Below are 23542 nucleotides of genomic sequence, written 5' to 3' on the forward strand. Positions count from 1 at the left end.
CCACAAAGGCCACACTTTTGATCCGGGCAGGGGCATGTGTCCGCTCGGTGTCCCACGGTACCGCACCGCACGCAGGCCGGGATCGTTTTCTTATATGCACGCACAAGGGTGACTTCTGAGTAGTAATGAACGTATCGCGGCACCACTTTGCCCACGAAGGTGAGCACCGCGACGTCTGATTTTCCAAGCTTGCGGATATCGGCAAGCTCTCCAGCACGCCACTGGACCTTGTTTTGCAGGGACTCACTGGTCTCGTGCTTGGCCACGGTGATGACGCCGCGGCACACGTCACCAGTGAGCTTCAACTGGCCGTACATAGAGAGCTGGCCTTTCGGTGTTGTTAGTTCGAAGTCCCGCAATAGCTTGTCTGCGACGTGCGGCTCTCGGGTGCCTGCCACGATCAGGTTTTGCTCCCATGTGGGGAGCAGGCTGAGCGATGCTGCGGCCTTGGCGCCCAGGTAGGCCGCGAACGCTGCTCCCAGCTCACCATGTTGAAAGACATCCTTCAGAGCGACGGTCACCCGGGGCTTTAGGATGATAACGATGTCTTCGGGATGAAGCCGCGGCAGCGGCTTTGGTTTCCAAGCAGGTCCCTGGGGCCCACCGTGAAGCGCTGCAGCGCGCGCAGCAGCGTTGTGCCGTGGCGACGTGGCGTCCATTTTCTTGGAAGCGTTCCGCTTGCGGGAGCGGCGTTCCACTAGCTTGAATAACTTCTCGATGGGCGCAGAGGCCGGGCTATCAGGCGCTGGATTTGCTGGAACCTCGGACCAGGCCATGGCGTCCGGGTCGTAGCCACGTTGCAGGTTTGGCGAAGCCATCTTGCCGCGGGTGGGCGACTCACTCACGGCCGGGCGCCGCCGTAGGCGTTAGGCCTAGCGCCGCCGCCACGATACCCAAGTGAAGATCGGCCCTAAAAGGCCTAAATTTTGCCCCACCTGTGTGCGAGAGGTATGCACAGGTAGCTGACGACTTCGGGAAGCCAGACGCGGCTGTGTTGACGGGGTTGCGGTCGAAGATACGTGGCTCCAGCCGAAACTTGGCGGAGCCGATGCACTGACGTTCTCTCGCTCCGCGCGCTCACAGTCCGAGAGAGTCTGGGCCCGCTTTGAGCGACGGCGGGCGCGCAGCGCTTGTTTCCAGAGAGGCCAGCCAACGAAATATTGGCGCCGGCACTACAGTACACAGTATCAACTGCAGAATTTCTTTCTCGTCTCGAACCGGGCGCGGTGGTGGTGGTGAAAAATTTTTTACAGAGAGTTGATTGGGGTAGGCCCTATTGACCCTTTCCCCTAACAATATTAGGTGGAGCCCCTATTCCGGGGCCCCATTGGCAAGCAACGCCGCCCGCGTCCGGTGAGCCAAGGCCTTTTGGGTCTTTAGGTCCTGACAGCCGAGCAGGGCCGCCTCCCAGTCCTCTCTGGTGGTTGTTGTTGTGACTGAGAGAAGGATGAAAAGGAAATTGCATGGGCCTGCCTACGGGCTCGAGCCAAGCCACCACCGCTGCCACGTGCAGACAGAGGAGAGTAAAGAGATCAGAGGAAAGAGAAAAGTTGGGGTTGGGGGATTGACACGCCCAAACCATGTGGAAGGTGTCGGCCACCTCCCCGGGCGCGCGTTTCTATTGGGCAGGCGCGGAGACCTGCTTCAAGAGCCTCGCGATGTGCCGCCGCCTGCACGCGAGCGAAGTACAGAACGCATCACTCAGCACGCTCAAGACAACGCCCTCTCGTGTGCTGATGAGCAGAATTTCCTCAAGCCTTCTCGATTAATCGACGCCGCGCGCGGGCCTGTTTCTTTCGGCGCCGCGCCGGCTATCAAAGTGGAGAGGGCTGCAACACACACAAGTTTAGGCGATCTCCCGGTTTTCTTTCTCCACTGTCTAATGGCGCGCGCTGGCGAGATTGCTTCTGCGCTGCGCCGGGTTTTTCGAATATGCGCCGAATTTTCTGCAGCTATCCTCCAACTTGACTAGCATATTTAAGCTATATGCACAGAGAAGTCGCATGACACCACCAGGAATACTCGTCACTGGTTCTGTTGTCGGGAAAACTGGTGCCACATTGATGGCCACTGGGTATTATATTGAGGTCTTGTGCCCCATATTTTGCGCTGCGCTCTCTCCGTATTTGTTGTGCGCACGCAGTTTACGCTCAGAGACCGTAATGAATGATTGATTGAGGATTGAGGCATACACGGAGCGCAGGATGTCGCCATAGAAGCTTGGGCTGGAGGCACGGACAACGGCTGGTGCACAAAGAGGGAAACGCAGGATGTCACCTAGTACTGAGGATGTCACGTACTGTGTAATGTTCCTTTCGGGTCTTGAGCGCAGTGGGGTCGTGCGGGGACCCTGGGGCGTGCCCCGAATTCCTCTTCAAATGGTTTTTCTCTCTCTCCTTCCAGGTCTCATACGCTCTCTTTTCTTTGCCATAGAGTTTCCACCACCATGCTAACGAAGCTTAATATTTCGAACACGACGGTGTCTTCGTCTTTGCCCTGCCTTCGCGCGACTATACACCTCCATTCTGGCAAATTTCCTTTTCGTTTTCCTGCTCTTATCACAGCTTTTAGAGCGCAGCTCTTTGGCGCCTGTTTCTGTACCATCCGCGGTGGTGGTGGTGAAAGCTTTTATTTCATGAAATAGAGTTCTGGAGCAGCAGAGCGGCCCCGCTACATGGTCGGCGTCCCTAGTTTGGGACACCGCATGACAAGGCCCCGTCTCTCGCCCGTTTCACCAGAGCCCTTTGGGACTCAAGCGAGGAGCAGTTGAGGAGGGCAGTCTTCCATGCCTCTCTGGAAGGGGTAGGGGAAGGGGGGAGGTGGGGATTTTGAGTACATGCCCGAGAGAGAGAAAAAAACTTTAATTTAACAGGAATTTGGGGCACGCCCCAGGGGCCCCGCACGACCCAACTGCACTCAAGTGTTTATGTTCCTAAGGTTCATAACACTGGCAGCACGGCCGGTGGCGATGGTCTGCACGGCCGGGTCCTCCGAGCGCAGCAGGGTCTCCCAGTCCTCCCAGGTCTTGAGGTTCTCTAGGTCCCGCGGGGGAGGGTCCGCCGGGCAGAGGGAAAGGATGTGGAGGGAAGAAGCGAAGGGTTCTGGGCATAGGGCGCAAGCAGGAGTGGGGAAGGAGGGATGATAGTGGGTTAGGGTAAGGGGCGAGGGGAGAGTATGCGTTTGTAATCTGCGCCAGAGTGTTGCGTGTCTGTTATCTAGGGAGGGGTGGGGCGGGGGGTAGAGCTGGCGAGAGGCTCTCTATGCCTGGGTCAGCTCACTGAATGAGTGCATGCGATCCTTCGTGAAACCCCGATCCGAGGCCACCTGAGCCCGGTTTAAAGAACCTCGGGCTAAAAGGTTGGCGGCCTCGTTTCCGGGATTCCCGGAGTGCGCAGGCACCCATATCAGCTCCACTTGGCGGGGCGGGGGTGCATCGGGCGAGTCCAGTATGTCAAAAGCAGGGACATGAACTCGGCCTCGAGCAAAATTTAGAATCGCAGTTTTAGAGTCACTTAAAATATACCGGGCTTCCCTGCGGGTGATAGCAAGTGCAATGGCGGCTTCCTCTGCAGCCTCTGGGGACGTGTCTGGAGGGAGAGGTAGTGTGAGGAGGGTGGATGAAGAGGAGTCCACCGCAGCTGCTGTCGCTTCATCCCCCGTGCAGGCAGCGTCCACCCATACGGCGTCCGGCTCGGGGCCGTACGCTCGATGGAGTGCCTTCGCACGGGCTCTGCGGCGCTGCTCATGGTGGGACGGGTGCATATTCCTCGGGAGCGGCCTGGTGAGAAGCTCTCGGTGAAGGGATCGTGGGATGGCGAGGAGGGTTCGGTCGTTGGCCGGTATTCTGATTCCCAGGGAGTCCAGGATATACCGACCTGTGGAAGTTTTTGTGAGCCTGATGTATTGGGTGGTGGTGAAAAACTTTAATCAAAGAGAGCTCGAGGGTAAAAAAAACCCTGCTGCATGGTCGGTATCCTTAGTCCGGGACACCGCACGACGAGGCCCCGTCTCGCGCCCGCTTGACCAGAGCCCTTTGGGACTCCAGTGTGGAGCAGTTGAGGAGGGCAGTCTCCCATGCCTCTCGGGTGGGGATGGGGGAGGGGGGAAGGTGAGGATTCTGAGTACATGCCCACACCATGTGAAAGATATCGCAGATCTCTCCACAGTGCGGGCAGCGCCCATCTGTTTTCGGATCGAAGTGTTTTGCTATTGCAGGACAGAGAAGGGTTCCTGTCTGCAGGCGCCGCAGAGTTCGCTGCTCCGCCTTACTCAGCCCCTTGGCGGGTGCCGGGTAGAGACGGTGGCTGTCGCAATAATAAATTAGGATTTCGCGGAACCGCAGACGCGGTTTATGAGCTTGTGAGCCATGAGAGCTAGGATGAGGAGCCCGGTGTGTGAGCGCTCGGGCGGCCGAATCAGCGGCCTCATTGCCTCGTAGACCCTGGTGGCCAGGAGCCCAGATCACTTTTGTGCGAGTTGGATCGGCGAGAGCGCGTCTTAGAATTTGCGAGGCAAGAGGTGATATTTCGCCTGCAAGATAATGTTCACAGGCCCGGGGAGAGTCTGTGATTACCGTTTTCGATTTTGGATCGGCGGCAGCGAGAGCTATTGCGACTTCCTCCGCTCGTATTGAATTTGGGGCCCGAAAAGATAGCCCATCGACATTCATTCCCTGGTGGACTACGGCAGCCGTGAAGAATCCCGCGGGCGACGGCCCTGTGATGTCCACGTAATAGACGCCCTCTTTATAACCCTATTGCCTCTCAAGCGTGCGAATCCGCGCTTGTCGTCTGCCTTCATGTGAAGCCATGTCCATGTTACGCGGGAGCGGAGCGACCAAGAGCATGTGGCGCCACAGCACCGGATTGTTCTCCGTCCCCTCTGGTATGCATGTTTGTTGGATGTGTAAGCGGTTTAGCAGGCGGCGCCCAGGCACCGTCTGCGATAGCCGCGTATATTGGTTCACGAGGTGGGCCTCCCGCAACTCCTGATAGGAGTTTACCACTCCCAACGCCTTCAGTTTGGCGTTGGAGGTAGCCACCGGGAGGTCCAGTGCTCGCTTTGTTGCCTTCCTGATGATGGCGTCAATGCGCTCGTCTTGTTGTTTGGTGGTGCGTAGGTACGGCACGGCGTAGAGGATCCGGCTGGTCACGAAGGCATAGGCGAGCCGTAGCGCGTCCCTGCCCCGCAGACCACCCCGCTTGTTGGAAACACGGCGGATCATGCGCCCTACCTGTTCACCTATGCTCTTGAGTTTCGCTATAGTAGAGTCCGGCCTAAGTTTGTTATTGATGAACAGACCCAGGATCCGGAGCTCCGCCACTTCTCTGATGGGACCGCCCGACAGAGATATGTGTAGAGACGTGTTGTCTTTGTGGTTTGTCCTGACGTGTAGAAGCTCTGATTTGGCGGGAGCACATTGGAGACCACAGTCGGCAGCATATGCTTCGACTATGGAGGCGGCCTGCTGAAGGCGGTCCTCCATCTCCCCAAGGCTCCCCTCGGTGGTCCAGATTGTAATGTCGTCTGCGTAGAGTGCGTGTTTTATGCCATCCACCTGAGCCAGTCGGCCGGGCAGGTGCATCATGGCGATGTTGAAAAGGAGCGGTGATAACACCGCCCCCTGTGGTGTACCTCGTGTACCCATAGAGTACGGGCCGTATTCCTCGTCCTCGATCCGTAGGAGTGCCTGACGCGCAGAGAGGAAGTCTCTGACATAGGCGGAGACCTTCGCCCCGCAGTTAGTGGTGTTCAAGTTAGATTGTATGGTGCCATGTTTTATTGTCAAACGCCTCCTTAAGATCGAGGGCGAGAATGGCCTTGTCGTTTTGTTGCATGGCTGTGGGTTGTATTATGTCCCTGTGTAGTTGGAGTAGGACATCCTGTGCAGATATGTGTGGGCGTAACCCGAACATAGTGTCTGCAAAGAGGCCCTTACCCTCCATGTATGGAGAGAGGCGATCCCGAACCATTGTCTCCATGAGCTTTCCCACACACGAGGTTAATGAGATGGGTCTCAAGTTGTCCGTAGTCACGGCTTTACCTGCTTTGGGGATGAACGTTACAAGCGATGTTTTCCATTCGAGTGGGAGCGGACACCCATCCCAGATCTGATTTATGTATTGTAGCAAATGGAGGTATGCAGAGTCGGAGAGGTTCGCCAACAGTTTCACTGTTATGCGATCCCGACCCGGTGCCCCACCTCGGCGCATTTTAGCCAGGGCCGCCTTAAGGTCATGCAACTCAAAAGGGGCGTCTAAATCCTGATTTGGCTTGCCGGAGTACGTGTACTCGGGCCCAACCGGGTCATTTGTGCGGCAGAGATACCTGTCGCACAAAGTGTCCGCAAGTTGCGCCGTCGTACCTTGGTAGCCGTGCAGAGCCCGCCGGAGCTGTTTTTGCGTCTCCCCTTTCGTTTGAGAAGGGTCGATGAGGCTGCGCAGGAGACGCCAAGTCCCCTTCGAGCTCATCTGACGCGCTGCCGAGTTGCAGCGTTCTATCCAATTGGTGTCTGTGAGCTGGGCGGCATATGCCGCAGCCTGCTCCGTAAGTTGTGCAATGCGAGCTCTAAGCTTGCGATTCTTCTTGTGTTTCTTCCATCGTTTTGTTAAGCTCCGGCGCGCCTCCCACAGATGCAGGAGGTGATTGTCCACTGCGGGGATCTCGTCGGTGGTGTGAAGTGTTTGCGTGTGTTGTTTCTGTATGTTGGTGACCTGTGTTGCCCACTCCGCATAGCCATCGGAGAATAGTACCGGAGGGACGTCCTGAGTTCGAAATTGGTGCCAATTGGTTATTTTCGCCTGGCCCCATTTTTACGGGCTGCTTTCGCCAAAAGCGTGATGCGGAGAAGGCAGTGGTCGCTGCCCAGGGTATCCCCCAGTTTCTCCCATGTGGCGTTTGTAGTGTTCCTAACCAGAGATAAGTCAGGACACGTGTCACGGGTGACCGAGTTGCCCACACGTGTGGGGCAAGACGGATCCGTGAGCAACGTAAGACGAAAGGTGGAGATGAGCTCCGCCAGCTTGCGTCCCCTGGATTTCTCGAAGTGATAGCCCCAGTGTAGACTGGGCGCGTTGAAATCCCCAATGATCACCAGGGGTTCATTGTCAGCCGATTTGAGAGCACGATAGAAAATTTCGCTGAAAGTAACACGCGGCTTATGCGGGGGGCAATACACATTAAGCACATGTATTGACGGGTCGCGGCGCCTGAGAGGCAGAACCCTCACCATGGTGTATTCCTGCTCAGTCTCCAGATCAAGATCGACCTGAATCGCGGTGTATGCTTTATGCACCAGGATGCAGGTCGAGGGACCCCCCTGAAATGAGCTATACCCAGAGAATTTAGCATCATTGCCGGGCTCTTGCAAAGCAAGAAGCACCGGCATGTCACCAAGGGACTGCAGGTAGAGCTGGAGATGTGACCGTTTTTTGCAGGCTCTGAAACCCCTGCAGTTCCATTGAATGATTTCGAATTGGTCTAATTTTTTAGCTTTCTGAGAAGGCTTGCCAGCCATATTGATGTTTTTTTATTTTACGGTGCTGGGTAGCCACTCGGTTCGGGGGCCGGCAGAGCCCCAGGTAGGGGTTGCATCAACGCCGCGGCTATCGGGCCGGAACCGCTTTCTTCCGCTGCCTGTCGAGGAGCTATTTTACGTTTTAGCTGCGGGGAGTCGCAGGAGAGAGGATTTTTTATCTGGGAGCTGACCCAGGGCTGCACCGCCTTAAGGACAGAGTCAGTCACCTGGGCCGCAATGTCGGGAAGCATTGCAGCAAATGCGGCACTGAACATGTCCTGAAAGGACTCGCGGACCGCAATCATAATTTGGTTCGGGAGCGCTGCCACCCGCTCCTCCAACTGCTCGGCTTTACGCTCCAGGGCCTCGAAGCGGCCGGCGTCCGCGGGGGCCGAATCGACCACCGTGTCCGCGGTTTGCCTCGAGACGCTACTTAGGCAAGATGATACTGAGGATCCGTCATCACTATCCTCGGGCTCAGCGTTCTGCATGGGCTCGGACTGCCCGCCCTGCTTAGCTTCTAATTCTTGAATTTTACGGGCGAGAATGTGATTTTGGCGCCTGAGCTCCTCTACCTGCCGCTGTAGGGCGGATTCGGTGGGGGAGGGAGGGGGGGTGGGCCCAGAGACTAACCCACTCCAACTGCTCACCTGATTTTGGCGCGGTACCAGAGGTGGGAAATCCTCGGCTTTCAGGACCAGTGGCCTCGTCGGGATCCCGGACTTCACAAATGTATTGGGCCTGTCGGTGGGCCTCCACCAGTTCCCCGATCGTGTTGTGGAGGCCCAGGCCTAGTAATCTGTCTGTGGGTGTGTTGAGGGGAAGATGAAGTGCTACCTTGAATGCCTTGCGAATCAAAGCATCCAAAGCGTTTATGTCATGTTTGGATAGTTGTAAATATGGGGTAGTGTACAGTACACGGCTGAGGACAAAGGCATGAATCAGGCGACATAGGTCGCGCTCCTTCATGCCTCTATGATGTCCCGAAACCCTGCGGATGAGGTGCGATAACGCGCCTGCAACCTGCTTGAGTTTCTTGAGGGTAGTGGTGTTTTTGCCATCGTTCTGGATGTGCAGGCCCAATACACGGAGGGTGCCAACCTCAGGTACCGGGTAACCATTCAATTCAATGGCAATGGGGGAGCGGGGACAGCGGCGGTTCTTAGGCCGGATGAGGAGCAGTTCGGACTTCTCTGGGGAGCAAGACAGTCCGATGGTCCGTGCGTAATTTTGGGTGAGGGTGGCTGCTTCCTGTAAAGAGTTCTCTATGTCGCCGTCACTGCCGTGGGTGGTCCAGAGGGTGATATCGTCGGCATAAAGAGTGTCCTTGAGGTTGGGAACAGTTGCCAATTTCCGGGCGAGGGGTATGAGGGTAATGTTAAAGAGAAAGGGGGAAAGGACGGACCCTTGAGGGGTGCCGATACTCTGAAGTGTGTAGGAGGGGGAAGACAGAGGGCCGAAGCGTATCTCAGCCGTGCGGTCAGTCAGGAATGCTTGAATGTAGGCGTACGTGCGCACACCCACATTCAATGGGGTTAGAGCAGTCATGATCGCCTGATGTTCAATGCGATCAAAAGCTTTGGAGAGATCCAAAGCTAAGACTGCCTTGGTGTGACCTGGAAGAAGCGGGTCAAAAAGGTCGTGTGTGAGTTGCAGCATGGCGTCCTGTGCGGATAGATGAGGGCGGAATCCCACCATGCTATGCGGGTAGAGATTGTTGTCCGCCATGTGACTTGTGAGTCTCGCTAACACAACATGCTCGAGGAGCTTCCCGAGGCATGAGGTTAGCGAAATCGGGCGAAGGTTTTGAATGGTGAGTGGTTTGTTGGGTTTTGGTATAAATATTACCTTCGCGTGGTGCCAGGACTGCGGGAGGTTACCCTCCCTCCAGCACTGGTTGAAGTATTTCGTAATGTGGGTGATCGATCGGTAATCCAGATTACGGAGCATGGAGTTTGTGATTTGGTCTGCACCAGGTGCGGAGTTGGCGCGGAGAATCAGGAGGGCCGCTCTGACTTCCGTCTCCGTGATGTCGGTGTCGAGTGTGGGATTTAGTTGTCCTGTGTAGTGGGGTAGAGGTGTGGGGCCGCCTGGAGATGTGTACGTGGTTTGAAGTGTGTCTAAAAGGGTGTCGGGATCGTCAATGTGTTCATGTGTGAGGCGTGTCACGTGGTGCTGTGCTGCTGATTTGGTGCGTGTGGGGTCAATGATGTGTCGGAGGAGTTGCCATGCACGTTTTCTGGACAGGTTTCCGGCGATGCCGTCACATATCTGTCCCCAGTTGGATCGACAGAGCTCCTCAGAGTGCTGTTGGATTTGTGTCTGCAGCGCGGCCAGCCGCTTTTTAAGCGTTCTGTTGTGTTTGTTGCCTTTCCAGCATTCCAGGATGCTGTGATAAGCCTCCCAGAGGTGGGCTAGGCGTGTGTCAAGGGTCGGTGTTTCGGTTGTAGTTTCAATGTGTCGCGTGTTGTGGTGAACGTCATGCTTGAGTGATTGCACCCATGCATCGATGTCTGCGATGGGAGTGTCTGGGAGGGCGGTGCGTGCAGCGCGAAAGGCATCCCAGTTAATGAGTTCGTGTGTCATATTTGCGTGACGGGGTGGTTTGTATGGGACAGTGATTTGTATAATGTAATGATCACTGCCCAGTGTATGTTGTGTTCTGTTCCAGGTAACGCCGCGGATACAGCGGCTCAGCGTCAGGTCCGGACTGGTGTCCATGCTGACACTGTTGCCGATCCGCGTAGGCGTCTGAAACGTGTTGTGCACAGTGAGTTGGAGGTTCTGCAGGAGCAGCCAGAGCCTGCGACCTCGATGTGTCGTGTTTGTGTATCCCCAGTCAGTATGCTGACTGTTGAAGTCCCCACCGATGAGTAGGGGATGTTTCCCTGCTAGATGGTGTAGCTTTCGCAGAAGTGATTCTAGCGGGGCCATCGGCAGGGACGGGGGGGTGGTATATGTTTGCTATAAATATAGAAGGAAGCGAATCTGTGTGATGTATAAGTTCCGTGATCACGCAGGGCGTCTCAGACGTAATGTGATGAGTTTTGTAGGTGAGGCTGCGGTGGATGAGTGTGGACGCCCTGGGTGTGTTAGTGGTATCCGAGTGTGTAGATGTGTAGCTGGGGAGGGTTGCTCGGTGTGCAGTCTCCTGGAGAAGAAGTATGTGGGGCGTGGGTGTGATGGTGGGAAGGAGAAGTTGCAGAGGTGGGCGCTTTGCCCGGAAGCCGCGGCAGTTCCAAGTTATAATGGGGAGATAATTAATGTTCCCCCCCGCCATATTGGATGGTGGGGGGATTGAGGAGGGTAGTAAGACGGGTGTCAATTGGTATGTGTGGCTCAGGAAAGGTGTTTTGTGCTTGCGGAGGTAGGATGGGGGAGTGGAGGGGGTTTGAAGTTGGGTGAAGCGATGGGTAAGATTATGTTCCAAGAGCTCCATCATCTTGGTAAGCATAGCGTCCATGCGCTGCTCAAGTTTTTCGGTGAGGGTGGCGGCAAGGTGATTGAAAGTACATGCCCGAACCATGTGGAAGATATCACAGGTCTCCCCAAAGTGCGGTCATCGCCCATCCGTGTTAGGATCGTAATGTTTTATGATTGCAGAACAGAGTAGAGTACGTACTTGTCTGCAGGCGCCTTAAAGTTCGCTCCTCTGTCTTACTCAGCCCCTTTGCAGGGGCCGGGAAAAGGCGGTGGTTTTCGCTGTAATGCGTTATTATTTCCCTGAATCGCAGCAGCGGCTGGTTAGTCTCTGAGCCAGAAGAGCTGGGATGAGGATCCCGGTGAATAAGCGCTCGGGCAGCCGCGTCAGCAGCCTCATTATCTCGTAAACGCTGGTGCCAGGATCCCAAATGATTAGGATAGGATAGGATAACTTTATTCGGCTCTAGCACAAGGTTTTTTATGTGGTCAGATGAGTCCATCCGCAACGGTCGGTTGCCCCTATTCCAGGGCTCCGCTGGATGCTGCCGTCAGCTGATCGCCGTATCAAACCGATCTGGTCATCGCGGCAGTCGCTGGAGAGCAGACCCTCCCATTGCTCCACACTTGGGTTTTGTATAACTGGGACGATGTCGACTTTTTGACATGCCCATGTGATGTGTAGAGTGTAGGTTTTTCATGGCACCACGGACAATTGTGTGCGTAAAGTGTGGGGTGAATTTTACTTAGTGTGTTTAGATTTGGATATGACCCCGTTTGAAGTTGTCTACATGTGACAGCCTCTTCTTTGTTTAAAGATTTGTGCGGTGGTGGGTACCGCATCCTGCTGCCTTTGTAGTTGTGAGTATACTAACTACCGAGCATCCAACGTCAACGACCTTGAGGAATCCCTGCCAGTACCTCAGCAATTCCCAAATGATTCTTTTCGGTGTTGGATCAGTGGCAGTCCGTCTTAGAATGCAAGCAGCTAAGGGGGAGATCTCCCCTGCCAAGTAATCATCACATGCTTTTCGGGAGTCCGTGATGATGATTCTCGAATAGGCGTGGGCGGCAGCAAGCGCTATCGCTACTTCCTCGGCTCGCATTGAATTCGGGGCTCGAAAAGAGAGTCCATCAACGTGCATTTCCTGGTGAGCGACAGCGGCCGTGTAAAATTCCGTGGGCGATGGCCCTGCCACGTCTACATAATATACAACGGGTCGGGAGCCGTGTTGTCGCTCAAGAGCCCGAGCCCGCGCTTGTCGCCTGTTTCCGTGCATGTCGGTGTCCATGTTACGGGGGAGCGGGGAGACCCAGAGCATATGGCGCCACATTACTGGGATACGCTCCGCCTCCTCTGGAGTGCAGTCGTGTTGGATGTGTAAGCGGTTTAGCAGGCAGCGCCCAGGGGCCGTCTGCATGTGCCGCGTGTATTGGTTCACGAGGTGGGCCTCCCGCAGCTCCTGGTAGGAGTTTAGCACCCCCAATGCCTTGAGTTTGGCATTAGAGGTAGCTACCGGCAGATCCAGGGCTCGCTTAGTTGCCTTGCGGATGATGGCGTCTATTCGCGCCTCGTCTTGCATAGTAGTGCGGAGATATGGCACGGCGTAGAGGATCCAGCTAGTCACGAAGGCATAGACGAGCCGAAGCGCGTCCCTGCCCCGCACACCGCCCCGCTTGTTGGACACGCGGCGGATCATGCGCCTTACCTGTTCGCCTACTTTCTTGAGTTTCACAATGGTGGAGTCCGGTCTGAGTCTGTGGTGAATGAAAAGGCCCAGAATACGGAGCTCCTCCACCTCTCTAACAGGACCTCTTGACAGAGAGATGGGAATTGCTGTCCTATCCTTTGGGTTCACTCTGACATGCAGAAGCTCTGATTTCGCTTGAACACATTGGAGCCCACAGTAAATAGCATACGCATCGACTATGGAAGCGGCCTGCTGATGGCGGTCCTCCATGTCCCCAAGGCTCCCCTCAGTGGTCCAAATTGTAATGTCATCTGCATATAGCGCGTGTTGAATGCCTTCCACCCGGGCCAGTTGGATTGGGAGGCGCATCATAGCTATGTTGAACAGAACCGGTGATAACACCGCTCCTTGAGGGGTACCCCGTGTTCCCATCATGTAAGGGCAGTATTCGTCGCCCTCAATCCGAAGAAAGGCCTGGAGGTTAGTCAAGAAATCTCTTACATACGCGTAGGCCCTAGCCCCACAATCAGTAGAACTCAAGTTGGCCAGGATTATTCCGTGTTTAACATTGTAGAAAGCCCCTTTCAGATCAAGGGTGAGGATGGCTTTGTCATTGTGTTGCATAGTTGTGGGTCGTATTACATCCCTGTGCGGCCGGAGAAGGACGTCCTGTGGAGACATGTGGGGGCGAAACCCGAACTTGGTGACTGCAAAGAAGCCTTTACTTTCCAGGTATGGAGAGAGGCGATCTCGTACCATCGTCTCCATAAGCTTGCCCGCACATGAGGTCAGTGATATGGGCCTCAGGTTGTCCGTATTCACGGCCTTACCTGTTTTAGGGATAAACGTCACAAGTGACGTTTTCCACTCGGGAGGGAGTGGACGCCCGCCCCAGATCTGGTTGCTGTATTCTAATAAATGGAGGTAGGCTGAGTCCGGCAGGTTCGCCAACAGGTTCACTGTTATGTGATTCCGTCCCGGAGCCGGGCCCCGGCGCATTTTTGCTAAGGCCGCCTTAAGGTCGTGCAACTAAAAAGGGGCATCAAGTGTTCATTAGGCCTGCCAGAGTACATGTACTCAGGCCCAGGTGGGTCCTCCTACGACAGAGATATCTTTCGCACAGTGTCCGCAAGTTGCGCCGTCGTACCTTGATACCCTTGAAGAGCCCGCCGGAGCTGCTTTTGCGTCTCCCCTCTCGTTTGGGAGGGGTCTATTAGACTGCGAAAGAGACGCCACGTCCCCTTCGAGCTCATCTGATGAGCTGCGGCGTCGCAGCGTGCTATCCAATTTGAATCTGAAAGTTCGGCAGCATACGCTGCAGCCTGCTCTGTGAGTCTGGCTATGCGGTCGCGTAATTTGCGATTAGTTTTCTGCTTTTTCCACCGTTTAGTTAAGCTCCGGCGCGCCTCCCACAAATGCAGGAGGTGGGTATCCACTGCGGGGATCTCTTCGGTGGTTTGTAGTGTTGTGACGTGTTGTTTCTGAATGTTGTATATATCGTTAGCCCACTCCGCGTAGCCGCCGGAAAATAGTACGGGAGGGATAGTGAGATTTCGGAATTTGTGCCAATCGGTCAGCTTGGCCTGACCCCATTTTTTGCGGGCTGCCTTTGCCACGAGTGTAATCCGGAGAAGGAGGCGATTGCTGCCTAGAGAATCTCCGAAGTTCTCCCAGGCAGCCTCTCTAGCATTTTTAACGAGAGAAAGGTCTGGACACGTGACGCGGGTTACCGAATTCCCCACTCGGGTGGGATACGCCGGGTCCGTGAGCAACGTGAGGCTGAGGGTGGAGATGAGCTCCGCCAGCTTACGTCCTCTTGCCTGTTCGAAGTGGTAGCCCCAATGAAGGCTGGGAGCATTGAAGTCTCCAACGATCACTAGAGGCTCTTTGACTGCCATCTTTATCGCGCGAAGGAAGATTTCATTGAAAGTTACGCGCGGCTTATGCGGAGGGCAGTATATGTTGAGGATATGTATTGACGGGTCGCGGTGTCTGAGAGGCAGTACCCGGACCATTGTATATTCTTGCTCGGTACTCAAGTCTAAGTCGAGCTGAACCACGGTGTAAGCCTTATCCACTAGGATGCACGTAGAGGGGTCCCCCTGAAAGGTGCTGTAGCCTGATAATTTAGCGTCTACGCCGGGCTCCTGCAGGGCAATGAGCGCCGGCATGTCACGTAGGGACTGCAGGTAGAGCTGGAGGTGTGACCACTTTTTCCAAGCTCTGAATCCCCTGCAGTTCCATTGGATGATCTGGAATTTTTCAAGGTTTTTATGATTCCTATTAGATCTGCTAGCCATCTTGTATTTATTTACGGGCGAGCGCACTAGCTCTGGCCGGGAGCCGGCGCAACCCCAGTGAGGGGCCGCACCGACCCACCAGCTGCCGAGCCTGAACCATGTTCCTCCGCTGCCTGGCGGGAGGCTGTCCTACGTTTGAGGTGAGGGGATTCGCGGCTAGTGGCGTTCTTAATTTGGGTGCTGACCCAGGGCAGCACGGCTTTAAGGACGGAGTCAGTGACCTGGGCCATAAGGTCGTGAAGTGCTTGCGTTAAAGCTGCCTTGAAGATGTCCTGGAAGGACTCGCGGGCTGCTGACATGATTTGATTCGGGAGGGCCGCCACTTGCTCCTCCAGTTGCTCGCTTTGGGGCTGCAATGCCTCTAGGCCGGCGACGTGACCAGCAGTGGAAACTGATCCAACTACCGTGTCCCCGCTCTGCCGCTAGACGCTAGTGAGGCAAGATGTTACGGATGATCCGTCATCCTCGTCATCTGGCTCAGCTTCTTGCATTGGTTCGGATGACCCGGCCTGTTCGGCCTCTAATTCTTGAATTTTGCGCGCTAGAATTTGGTTCTGGCGCCTGAGCTCCTCTACCTGCTGCTGTAGGGCGGTTTCGCTAGGGGAGGGACGGGTAGGAGGTCCGGAGACTGCCCTACTCTAATTGCTCACCTGTGGTTGGACGGGTTCCAAGCCCGGGAAGTCCCTGGTGTTGAGGACCGCGGGCACCGCCTGAGTCCCGGACTTGACAGGTTTCGATGGCCCGGTTTGGGCCTTGGGTTCCTGAACGGCTGGCGCTTTCATGGCCGTGGGCGGAGGAGCCTGCTTGGGCCCCGTCTTTGTCTTCGGCTTGGATCCGGATGGGGAGCTCGGTTCGGTGGCTTTCCGGAACCGCCCGGCACAGCCAGGAGCTCCGGTAGGGTGGCCGCCTCCGCAGATGAGGCTGCTTGGAACACAGTCATGTTCCGCCGGGCCGTCAGGAGGGGAACCAGGAACCTGGACTCCGCAGCGTTTGCAGTTCTCCGACTGCGGTCGCGGGCACGCATCGGCCCGATGGCCCACTGTGCCACAGCGGTGGCATGCAGGCACTGTCTTCTTCTACAGGCGAACAGGTAGCCGTTCGTTGCTTTACAACACCATCCGTGGTACCTTGGTCCCCGAGAAGGTGATCACCGTAACTGGGGTTCCTCCCAGCTTGTGCACAGACACCACATTTGGTTCCGCAACGAGTTTTCGTTTAACGCTTTCAGACGTTTCGCCTGGCGAAACAGTCCCAACGCGTCGACAGAACGCACCGGAGAGTTTAGGGTGTCCCCGGAACGGTAGCTCGCGTTCGCCTACCGGCAGCACAATATCCCGGAGCAGCTTCTCCGCAGCGTCCACTGATTTCAGTGCACATACAAGGACCTTTTGGTCCCAAACGGGCCACACCGCGAGTCCCGCATTTGCGTCGTCCCCGAGGATGCTGCGGATTGCAGAGCCGGCTTGTCCAGGACCAAAAGTTGCCTTTAGGTCGACTGTGATTCTTGGTTTCAGCACCACGACGATGTCGTCTGCTCACTGGTAAGGCGCTCGTCTACCGAGCCGGAATACCCGGTTTCGAACCCGACCGCGGCGGCCGTGTTTCGATGGAGGTGAAAAGCAAGAAGCGCCGGTCAGTGCACGTTAAAGATCCCCTGGCGGTCGAAATTATTCCGGAGACCTCCACTACGGCACCTCTTTCTCTCTTTCTTCTTTTACTCCCACCTTCTCCCTTCCCTTACGGCGCGGTTCAGGTGTCCGTCGAGATATGCAAGACAGATGCTGCGCCATTTCCTTTCCTCAAAAATCATTTTTAAAAATTTTTTTCGCGACGTCGCCGTTGTAACTAGCAGAGGACACCTTAGTCGCGCTTTAAGTTGCGAGCTTGGAAAGCAAAGGAAAGGCGCATAACTGCCCTGTTGGAACAGTGGACATCTCAATAGTCCTTTAAGCTACGTGGTGGTAGTGACAGATGTGCGCTTCATGCGTTGGAAATACGATGAGAACGCTTTCGAAATGATTCTCCGAAAGATCTATAAGAGAGCTCTCGACCTCCAAATTGCAACTTCCAACCAACGTATCCTCGGCCTGGGGATGACGAACACCTTTGGGGAGCTGCGCGAGGCTCATCTCAGCAACCAATACTTGCGGTTAAGCAAAACTCGTGCGGGTAGCCGCCTACTGACCCGCCTCCACATCAATTACACAACCCAAGAGGAGAAGCGGGTATCCATGCCCGAGGCCTGGCGCTTCGCACTAAAGGTTCTCCCCCTCCCCAATAACATGACAAAAAATGCCCATGATGGTCGCCGCCTCGCGCGAGCGGAGGCCATTTCCAAGCAGTATGGCGCTCGACCAGGGGTATTTTACACGGACGCGGCCGGTCTACACCGTGGGGGTTGGTACACGGCTGCCGTTGTCCACCAAAACAACCCAGTTCAGGGCCTCACCTTCCGTGCCCCCAACATTACATTCGCGGAGGAAGTTGCTATCGCACTTGCAGCTGCGGATCCAGCGTCCCGACTGAAGGGAAGCTTGCCGCAATTTTGAACAGGACCAAATTCCAGATCGTGCCTTCCAAATTTTACACAGATGTGAGTACCGGGATTTCCCAACCCGGCGCACCATCATCTGGGCCCCAGCACATGCGGGGATAGAGGGAAAGAAGGTAGCGGACACTACCGCCCGCGCGCTTAACCACCGGGCATCGCCTCTCTCGCCGCCTGATCCGGCTGCTGATATTAACCCGGCTATTACTTTTCGGGAGATCTCCCTCCTGTATCAAAACGCTCACGGCCGATACCCACCCCCCTGTAAAGGCCTCAAGAATGGAGAGGAGCGTTGGCTACTTCGCCTCTACACCAACACAGTACTGTGCCCGGCAGTGCTCGAACATTTCAATTGGGCCTTTTTGGGCGAGTGTCCACACTGTGGGGAAGTGTTTGCGGACACGTAACACATGGTGTGGGCATGCCCTGCCAATCCTGCTTTCCCACCCCACCCCCACCCCACCCAAGAGGACTGGGAGGCTGCCCTGCTCGGCTGCTCAACTCTCCAGGACCAACGAGCCCTGGTGACAAGAGCCCGGGCCGCCGCGGAGGCCACAGGGGTCCCGGACTAGGGATCCCTCCTAGTGATTGTGAGGGCCGGGCCCTTCAGGCACGGTCCAAGCAATACCTCTCTTGTATATAGTATAAATAAATGTTTTACACCACCCCTACCACCATGCGTTGGCACTGACAAAGTTGTGCCGTTTTAAGGAAAGAAAGTGCGCATAACTGGATCCCTGGGTCAGTGGACGCCTGAATCACGCTTATAGGGACATGGGCTGATGAGAGAGAGATGTGGGCTGCAGGTATTGACAACGTTGCGCCAGAAATGTGGCTCTGAAGCCATAGGCCGTCGGCATTCATTGTGTTCATTGGCGTTGGCATTTAGAACGTTTTACAGTCCAATCATTTGAAGGAAAGTAGTAGTAGTAGTAGTAGAAAACTTTTATTCAGATCTTTTAAGAGATTCGCGGATTCGAAGCCTCCGTCGTCTTTCGTGGCGCCGGCGACTTGAGGCTTCTCTTCAGCAAGGTTGGGCCCCTAGTCCAGGGCTCCACTGAGTCGCGCTGCATCAGTAGCGTAAGTGCGTGTAACTGGATCCCTAACCCGCCGCGGTGGCTCAGTGGTAAGGCGCTCGTCTACCGAGCCGGATTACCCGGGTCCGAACCCGATCGCGGCGCGGCCGCTTTTCGATGGAGGCGAAACGCAAGAGGCGCCCGTGGGCTGTGCGATGTCAGTGCACGTTAAAAATCCCCAGGTGGTCGAAATTTCCGGAGCCCTTCACTACGGCGTCCCCCATAGCCATAGGTGGGGGTGGTGAAAAACATTTATCGTGCAATAAATTTTACAGAGAGGTGATTGGGGTAGGCCCTATTGGCCCTTTCCCCTAAAAATACTAGGTGGAGCCCCTATTCCGGGGCCCCATTGGCAAGCAACGCCGCCCGCGTTCGGTGAACCAAGGAATTTTGGGTCTTTATGGCCTGATAGCCGTGCAGGGCCGCCTCCCAGTCCTCTCTGGTGCAGTTGGGGATGGGGGGATAGATGGGTTTGATTGACACGCCCAAACCATGTGGAAGGTGTCAACCACCTCCCCACAGAACTGGCACATGCCATCAAAGGATGTGTTGAAATGTTTAAGTACCGCCGGGCACAGCACAGTGTTAGTGAGAATTTTGATGTGGAGGCGCTCGTCAGCGTGATCCAGTCCCTTACAAGGGGCCGGGTAGCGCCGGTGCTCCTCCTTGTAGTAATCGATGATGTGTTTGAATGTAAGGGCCACATTGTCTCATTGGGAGAAGGCTTCCAAGGACAGAGAGAGAGCCCGGGGAGTGAGTGCGCGGGCGGCCTGATCGGCCTGATTGTTTCCTTGGAGCCCCTGGGGGCCCAAATCAGGTTACGTGGAATTGGATCTTCGCATCGGCAGCTATGTTCTAGTATGCGCCAGGCAAGCGGGGGTGCCCAGCCCAACTCATAGTTCCGACAGGCCCCTCGGGAGTCGGTGATGATGTGTTTCGACTTGGGATTAGTGAGAGCCAGAGCAATGGCAATCTCCTCCGCGTGTGTTGCGCTGTAGGCTTTGAAAGTGAGCTCGTTAACTGTGTTTATGTTGTGCACGACTGCGGCCGTGTACCACCCCCCGTGTTGTGGGCCGGCAACGTCCACGTAATACGCATGTTGTTGGTTACCATTGTATCGCGCCAACGCTTCCGCGCGCGCCTGGCGACGACCGCTATGGTCTTCTTTGGACATGTTGCGGGGAAGGGGTTGAACCCGGAGGGCGCGTCTTCAGGGTTCTGGCACTCTCTCCCTTTCCTCAATATGGTAGTCATGTTTGATGTGTAGCCGGTCCAAGAGGCGGCGACCGGATGTGGTCTGTGCAAGACGCGTGTATTGGTTCACTAAGTGGGCTTCTCGAAGCTCCCGGAATGTGTTTACCACGCCCAAGGCCAGAAGTCGCTGGTTGGACGTGGCGACCGGGAGGTCGAGAGCCCGCTTGGTGCTTTCCGGTGGATGGCCTCCAGTTGGTCATCATCATGTTTGCGCAGGTGCAAGTAGGGGGTTGAGTAGAGGATTCTGCTCGTGACGAAAGCATGGGCAAACCGCAGTTCATCCTTGCTTCGTAATCCGCCCCGCTTGTTGGAGACCCGGCGGACCATGCGGCCCACCTGGTCTCCCACGATGCGAAGTTTGGCTAGGGTCGTGTCGACCCTGCGTTGATGGTGTATGAAGAGACCAAGGACGCGGATCTCCTTGGACTCCCGGATCGATCCCGAGGGGAGACTGATGCGAAGCGGAGTTGTGTCCCGAGGGGAGGGACGTATGTGCACAAATTCTGATTTAGATGGGGCGCACTGGAGTCCGCAGTAGGCCGCGTAGTCGTCGACTAGGGTCGCCGCTGCTTGCAGGCAGGATTCCATGAGGCTCAGGTTGCCTTGCGTGGCCCAGATTGTAATGTCATCCGCATAAAGAGCGTGATGTATCCCGGGAAAAGAAGACAATTTGGAGGGAAGATGAAGCGTTGCCAAATTGAAGAGGAGGGGAGACAGGACCGCGCCTTGAGGTGTTCCCCTCGAGCTGATGGTGTATGGCCCATGTTCTGCATCTTGTATGCGTATGTAGGCTTGACGGTCTGTAAGAAATTGTTTTATGTAGTTGAATGTTTTGTGGCCACAGTTGGTGTTACTGAGGTGGTCGAGGATTACTTCGTGTTTGACGTTGTCGAATGCGCCTTTAAGATCTAAGGCCAGGACCCCCTTGTCGTTGTGGGGACATTCGACAGGATCTAAGATGTCGTGGTGAATCTGCAGAAGAATATCCTGCGCTGACTTGTGAGGGCGAAAACCGAACATGGTGTCCGCGAAAGTGTGCTGTGTTTCGACAAAATCGGAGAGTTTGTCGCGCACAATCGTCTCATCAGCTTGCCGACACAAGGCGTGAGGGAGATGGGGCAAAGGTTCTCCACATCAATAGGTTTGCCGGCCTTCGGAATGAAGGTCACGAGAGCCGATTTCCAATCGAGAGGGAGAGGAGTCTCTCCGTCCCAAATGCTATTGATGTATTTGAGGAGCGCGGCGTAGGCTGCGTCGGGAAGGTTGGCCAAGAGCTTGACCGTAACCTTGTCGCGCCCGGGTGCAGTGCCTCGCTTCATTTTGCATAAGGCCGCCCGGAGGTCGTGGAGTTGGAAAGGCTTGTCCAGCTCCGTGTTCTCTTCGCCTGCATACGTGTACGCCGCCTGCCGGGGGTCCTTAGTGGTGCTCAGGTATCGATCCCTGAGCGTGTGCGCTAGCTGTTTTGTGGCTCCTGTAAAGTTGTGCGTTGTGCAAGGCCCTATGTAATTGGCGTTGGGTTTCCGTGCGTGTTTGTATTGGATCGATGAGAGCGGGGAACAGGCACCACGTGTTGCGGCCAGACATCTGGCGAGGGATACGAGCGATACAGTGAGGATACAGTGAGGGATACGAGCTTGTTTTAGTGGGCGTTTCAGGGGACGCATGTAAATGGTTGTGTTGATTGTACAGTGATCACTACCTAGAGTGTCCTCTGTATTCAGCCAGTCGGCATGGCGTATGTTGCATTTAAATGTGAGGTCCGGGCAAGTATCTCGTTGAATGGAATTGCCGACACGTGTTGGGTTGGCGGGGTCAGTGTGCAGGGTGAGTCCAAGTGTGGAAGAAGTTCCGCAAGCTTCCTCCCACGCCTGTCCTCCCGGGGGTATCCCCATAGCCTGCTCGGGGCGTTGAAATCGCCGACGATTAGGAGGGGATCCCTACCCGCCACCTGCATAGCTTGAGTGAAAATTTCATTGAACGTGACGTTCTTAAGTTTCGGTGGGCAGTAAATATTTAGAATGTGTACAGGTGGGTCAGACCGCTTTAGGGGCAGCACTGGAACCATCGTGTATGGGAAAGACGGTGTTGTGGGAAGTGTGACCTCCTGCGCAGTGTATCGCTTGTGAACAAGTATACATGTCGGCGGGTTGTGTTGAAATGTAGTGTAGTGTGTGAGCTTGGCACCGGCGCCGGGTTCCTGAACGGCAACCACGGCGACGACGAACTCAAGGTTCTCAAGATAGAGGCGGAGATGAGTCGCTTCGGAAAGTTAAACCCCAATAAACCAACAAACCAAACCAAAGTAATGGTTGATTATTTTCATATGCCGCAAATTCTTTTTTTTTAGAGTCTTTCCATCGATTGCATCGAACAGTTAAGACTACCATAGAAAACCAATGTGCAACGCTTTTGGCGATAGCAAAAACGGGAAAAGAAAAAAAAAGTCTGCCGTCGGATGATCTGCTGATGTATTGATTGTTGTAGTGAAATCTTACAATATATAAAAAAATGTGTTCATAAACGGTTTCCCGCTCAGAAATGCTTTTGTCCAGAATTGCTGGGTATGGTCCACGAAAACGTCACGGGCAGCAGCTACCAATGGCATATGAGAAATGATTGGGCCTTAACCAATGGTTACAAATGTAGTCCCTATTATTTCTTTTTACTGTCGTGCCCAAATAACCGTGCAGTAGCATTTAAATTTTCATTAAATGCTCGTTTGATTAGTCTAATAATTAGTCTAATTACTTGTTCGCTGAAATATAATTAACTAGAATGCAGAAGAAAAACAACCACATGCCGCCAATGGGATCCGAACCCACGACCTCCGAATTTCACGTCCGGTGCTCTACCAGGTGAGCTACGGCGACTTCTGTCCAGCCTCTTTCTTTCCGGGTTATTTATTCACTGCGTGCAACCTACCCTTGAGGGTGTTCACCAGTGCCACCCTTTTCTAACCGCCCTACATTACCTTGAGTGTCACATGACACTAGCATAGATATAAACATTTCCCCTATGCACCTTGGTATGAGTGGCTGTTGGGTTCCTTCATATATATGTCATTGCAAGCGCCTCATTTCCCTTCCCTTGTCTTCTCGAAAGCAACTTCCAGTGACAACTTTTACAACTGGTGCTTTGCTAATAACGGCCAGCACTCCCAACTTACCTTTGCAGGCGGAGCGATTCGAAGAGCACCCCCTGTACTTTGCCCTGCCCCTGTTGTTGGAGTCAGGCTGGGTGCTGCTGATGCCCTATACGCGCCTGCCGCTCATCTTCCTGCACGTCTACGCCAACATCAGAGTCTCGGAGCTAGTAAGCGGACGCGATTATATTTAAGGCGAAAGCCTTTAATGCCTCATCGTTGTCGACAGAAGGTTCAGAGATGTCACGCTTTTCGGTTGGTCGAAATGGTTATGACGTCAGAGTGCGCTGATTCGAAGTAATGAGGTCACCCACAGATGCCTGACGCCGCCTTTTTGAGCAGACGACAACTAAGAAAAATAGTTGTTGTCTGCTCCGACAGGGGGCGTAAGGCGTGCGTGGGTGACCACATTACATACCTCATTACTGCGAACACAGCCATGGATACAACCGAACTCATCGAAGCAGAGAGTCGTGCTAAAGAAGCAGTCAGAGTAGCAGTCATAGTGTGTAGTTGTAATGTGTAGTCAAAGTGTGTAGTCAAATAAAGCACTAGTATAGCACAGTCTCGCAGTCAATGCCAAACAGTGCGCGTG

At 54.9% G+C, this 23542-nt stretch overlaps 1 protein-coding gene and 1 pseudogene across 1 annotated transcript in view; one reads left to right on the forward strand and one right to left on the reverse strand.

Annotated features, from left to right (window-relative positions):
• LOC149363149 (uncharacterized) overlaps nt 1–23542 on the forward strand; it is a 68405-nt gene that overhangs the window by 35023 nt on the left and 9840 nt on the right. The window contains exon 14 of the mRNA XM_089573379.1: nt 22980–23117. Within this exon, the coding sequence (XP_089429505.1) occupies nt 22980–23117 (138 nt within the window). The remainder of the gene's footprint in view (nt 1–22979; nt 23118–23542) is intronic.
• LOC149363150 (uncharacterized) lies at nt 14878–22801 on the reverse strand (annotated as a pseudogene).

This window comes from Amblyomma mixtum, chromosome 2, assembly GCF_055824585.1.
Source record: "Amblyomma mixtum isolate Tamu chromosome 2, ASM5582458v1, whole genome shotgun sequence".
Classification (NCBI taxonomy): domain Eukaryota; kingdom Metazoa; phylum Arthropoda; class Arachnida; order Ixodida; family Ixodidae; genus Amblyomma; species Amblyomma mixtum.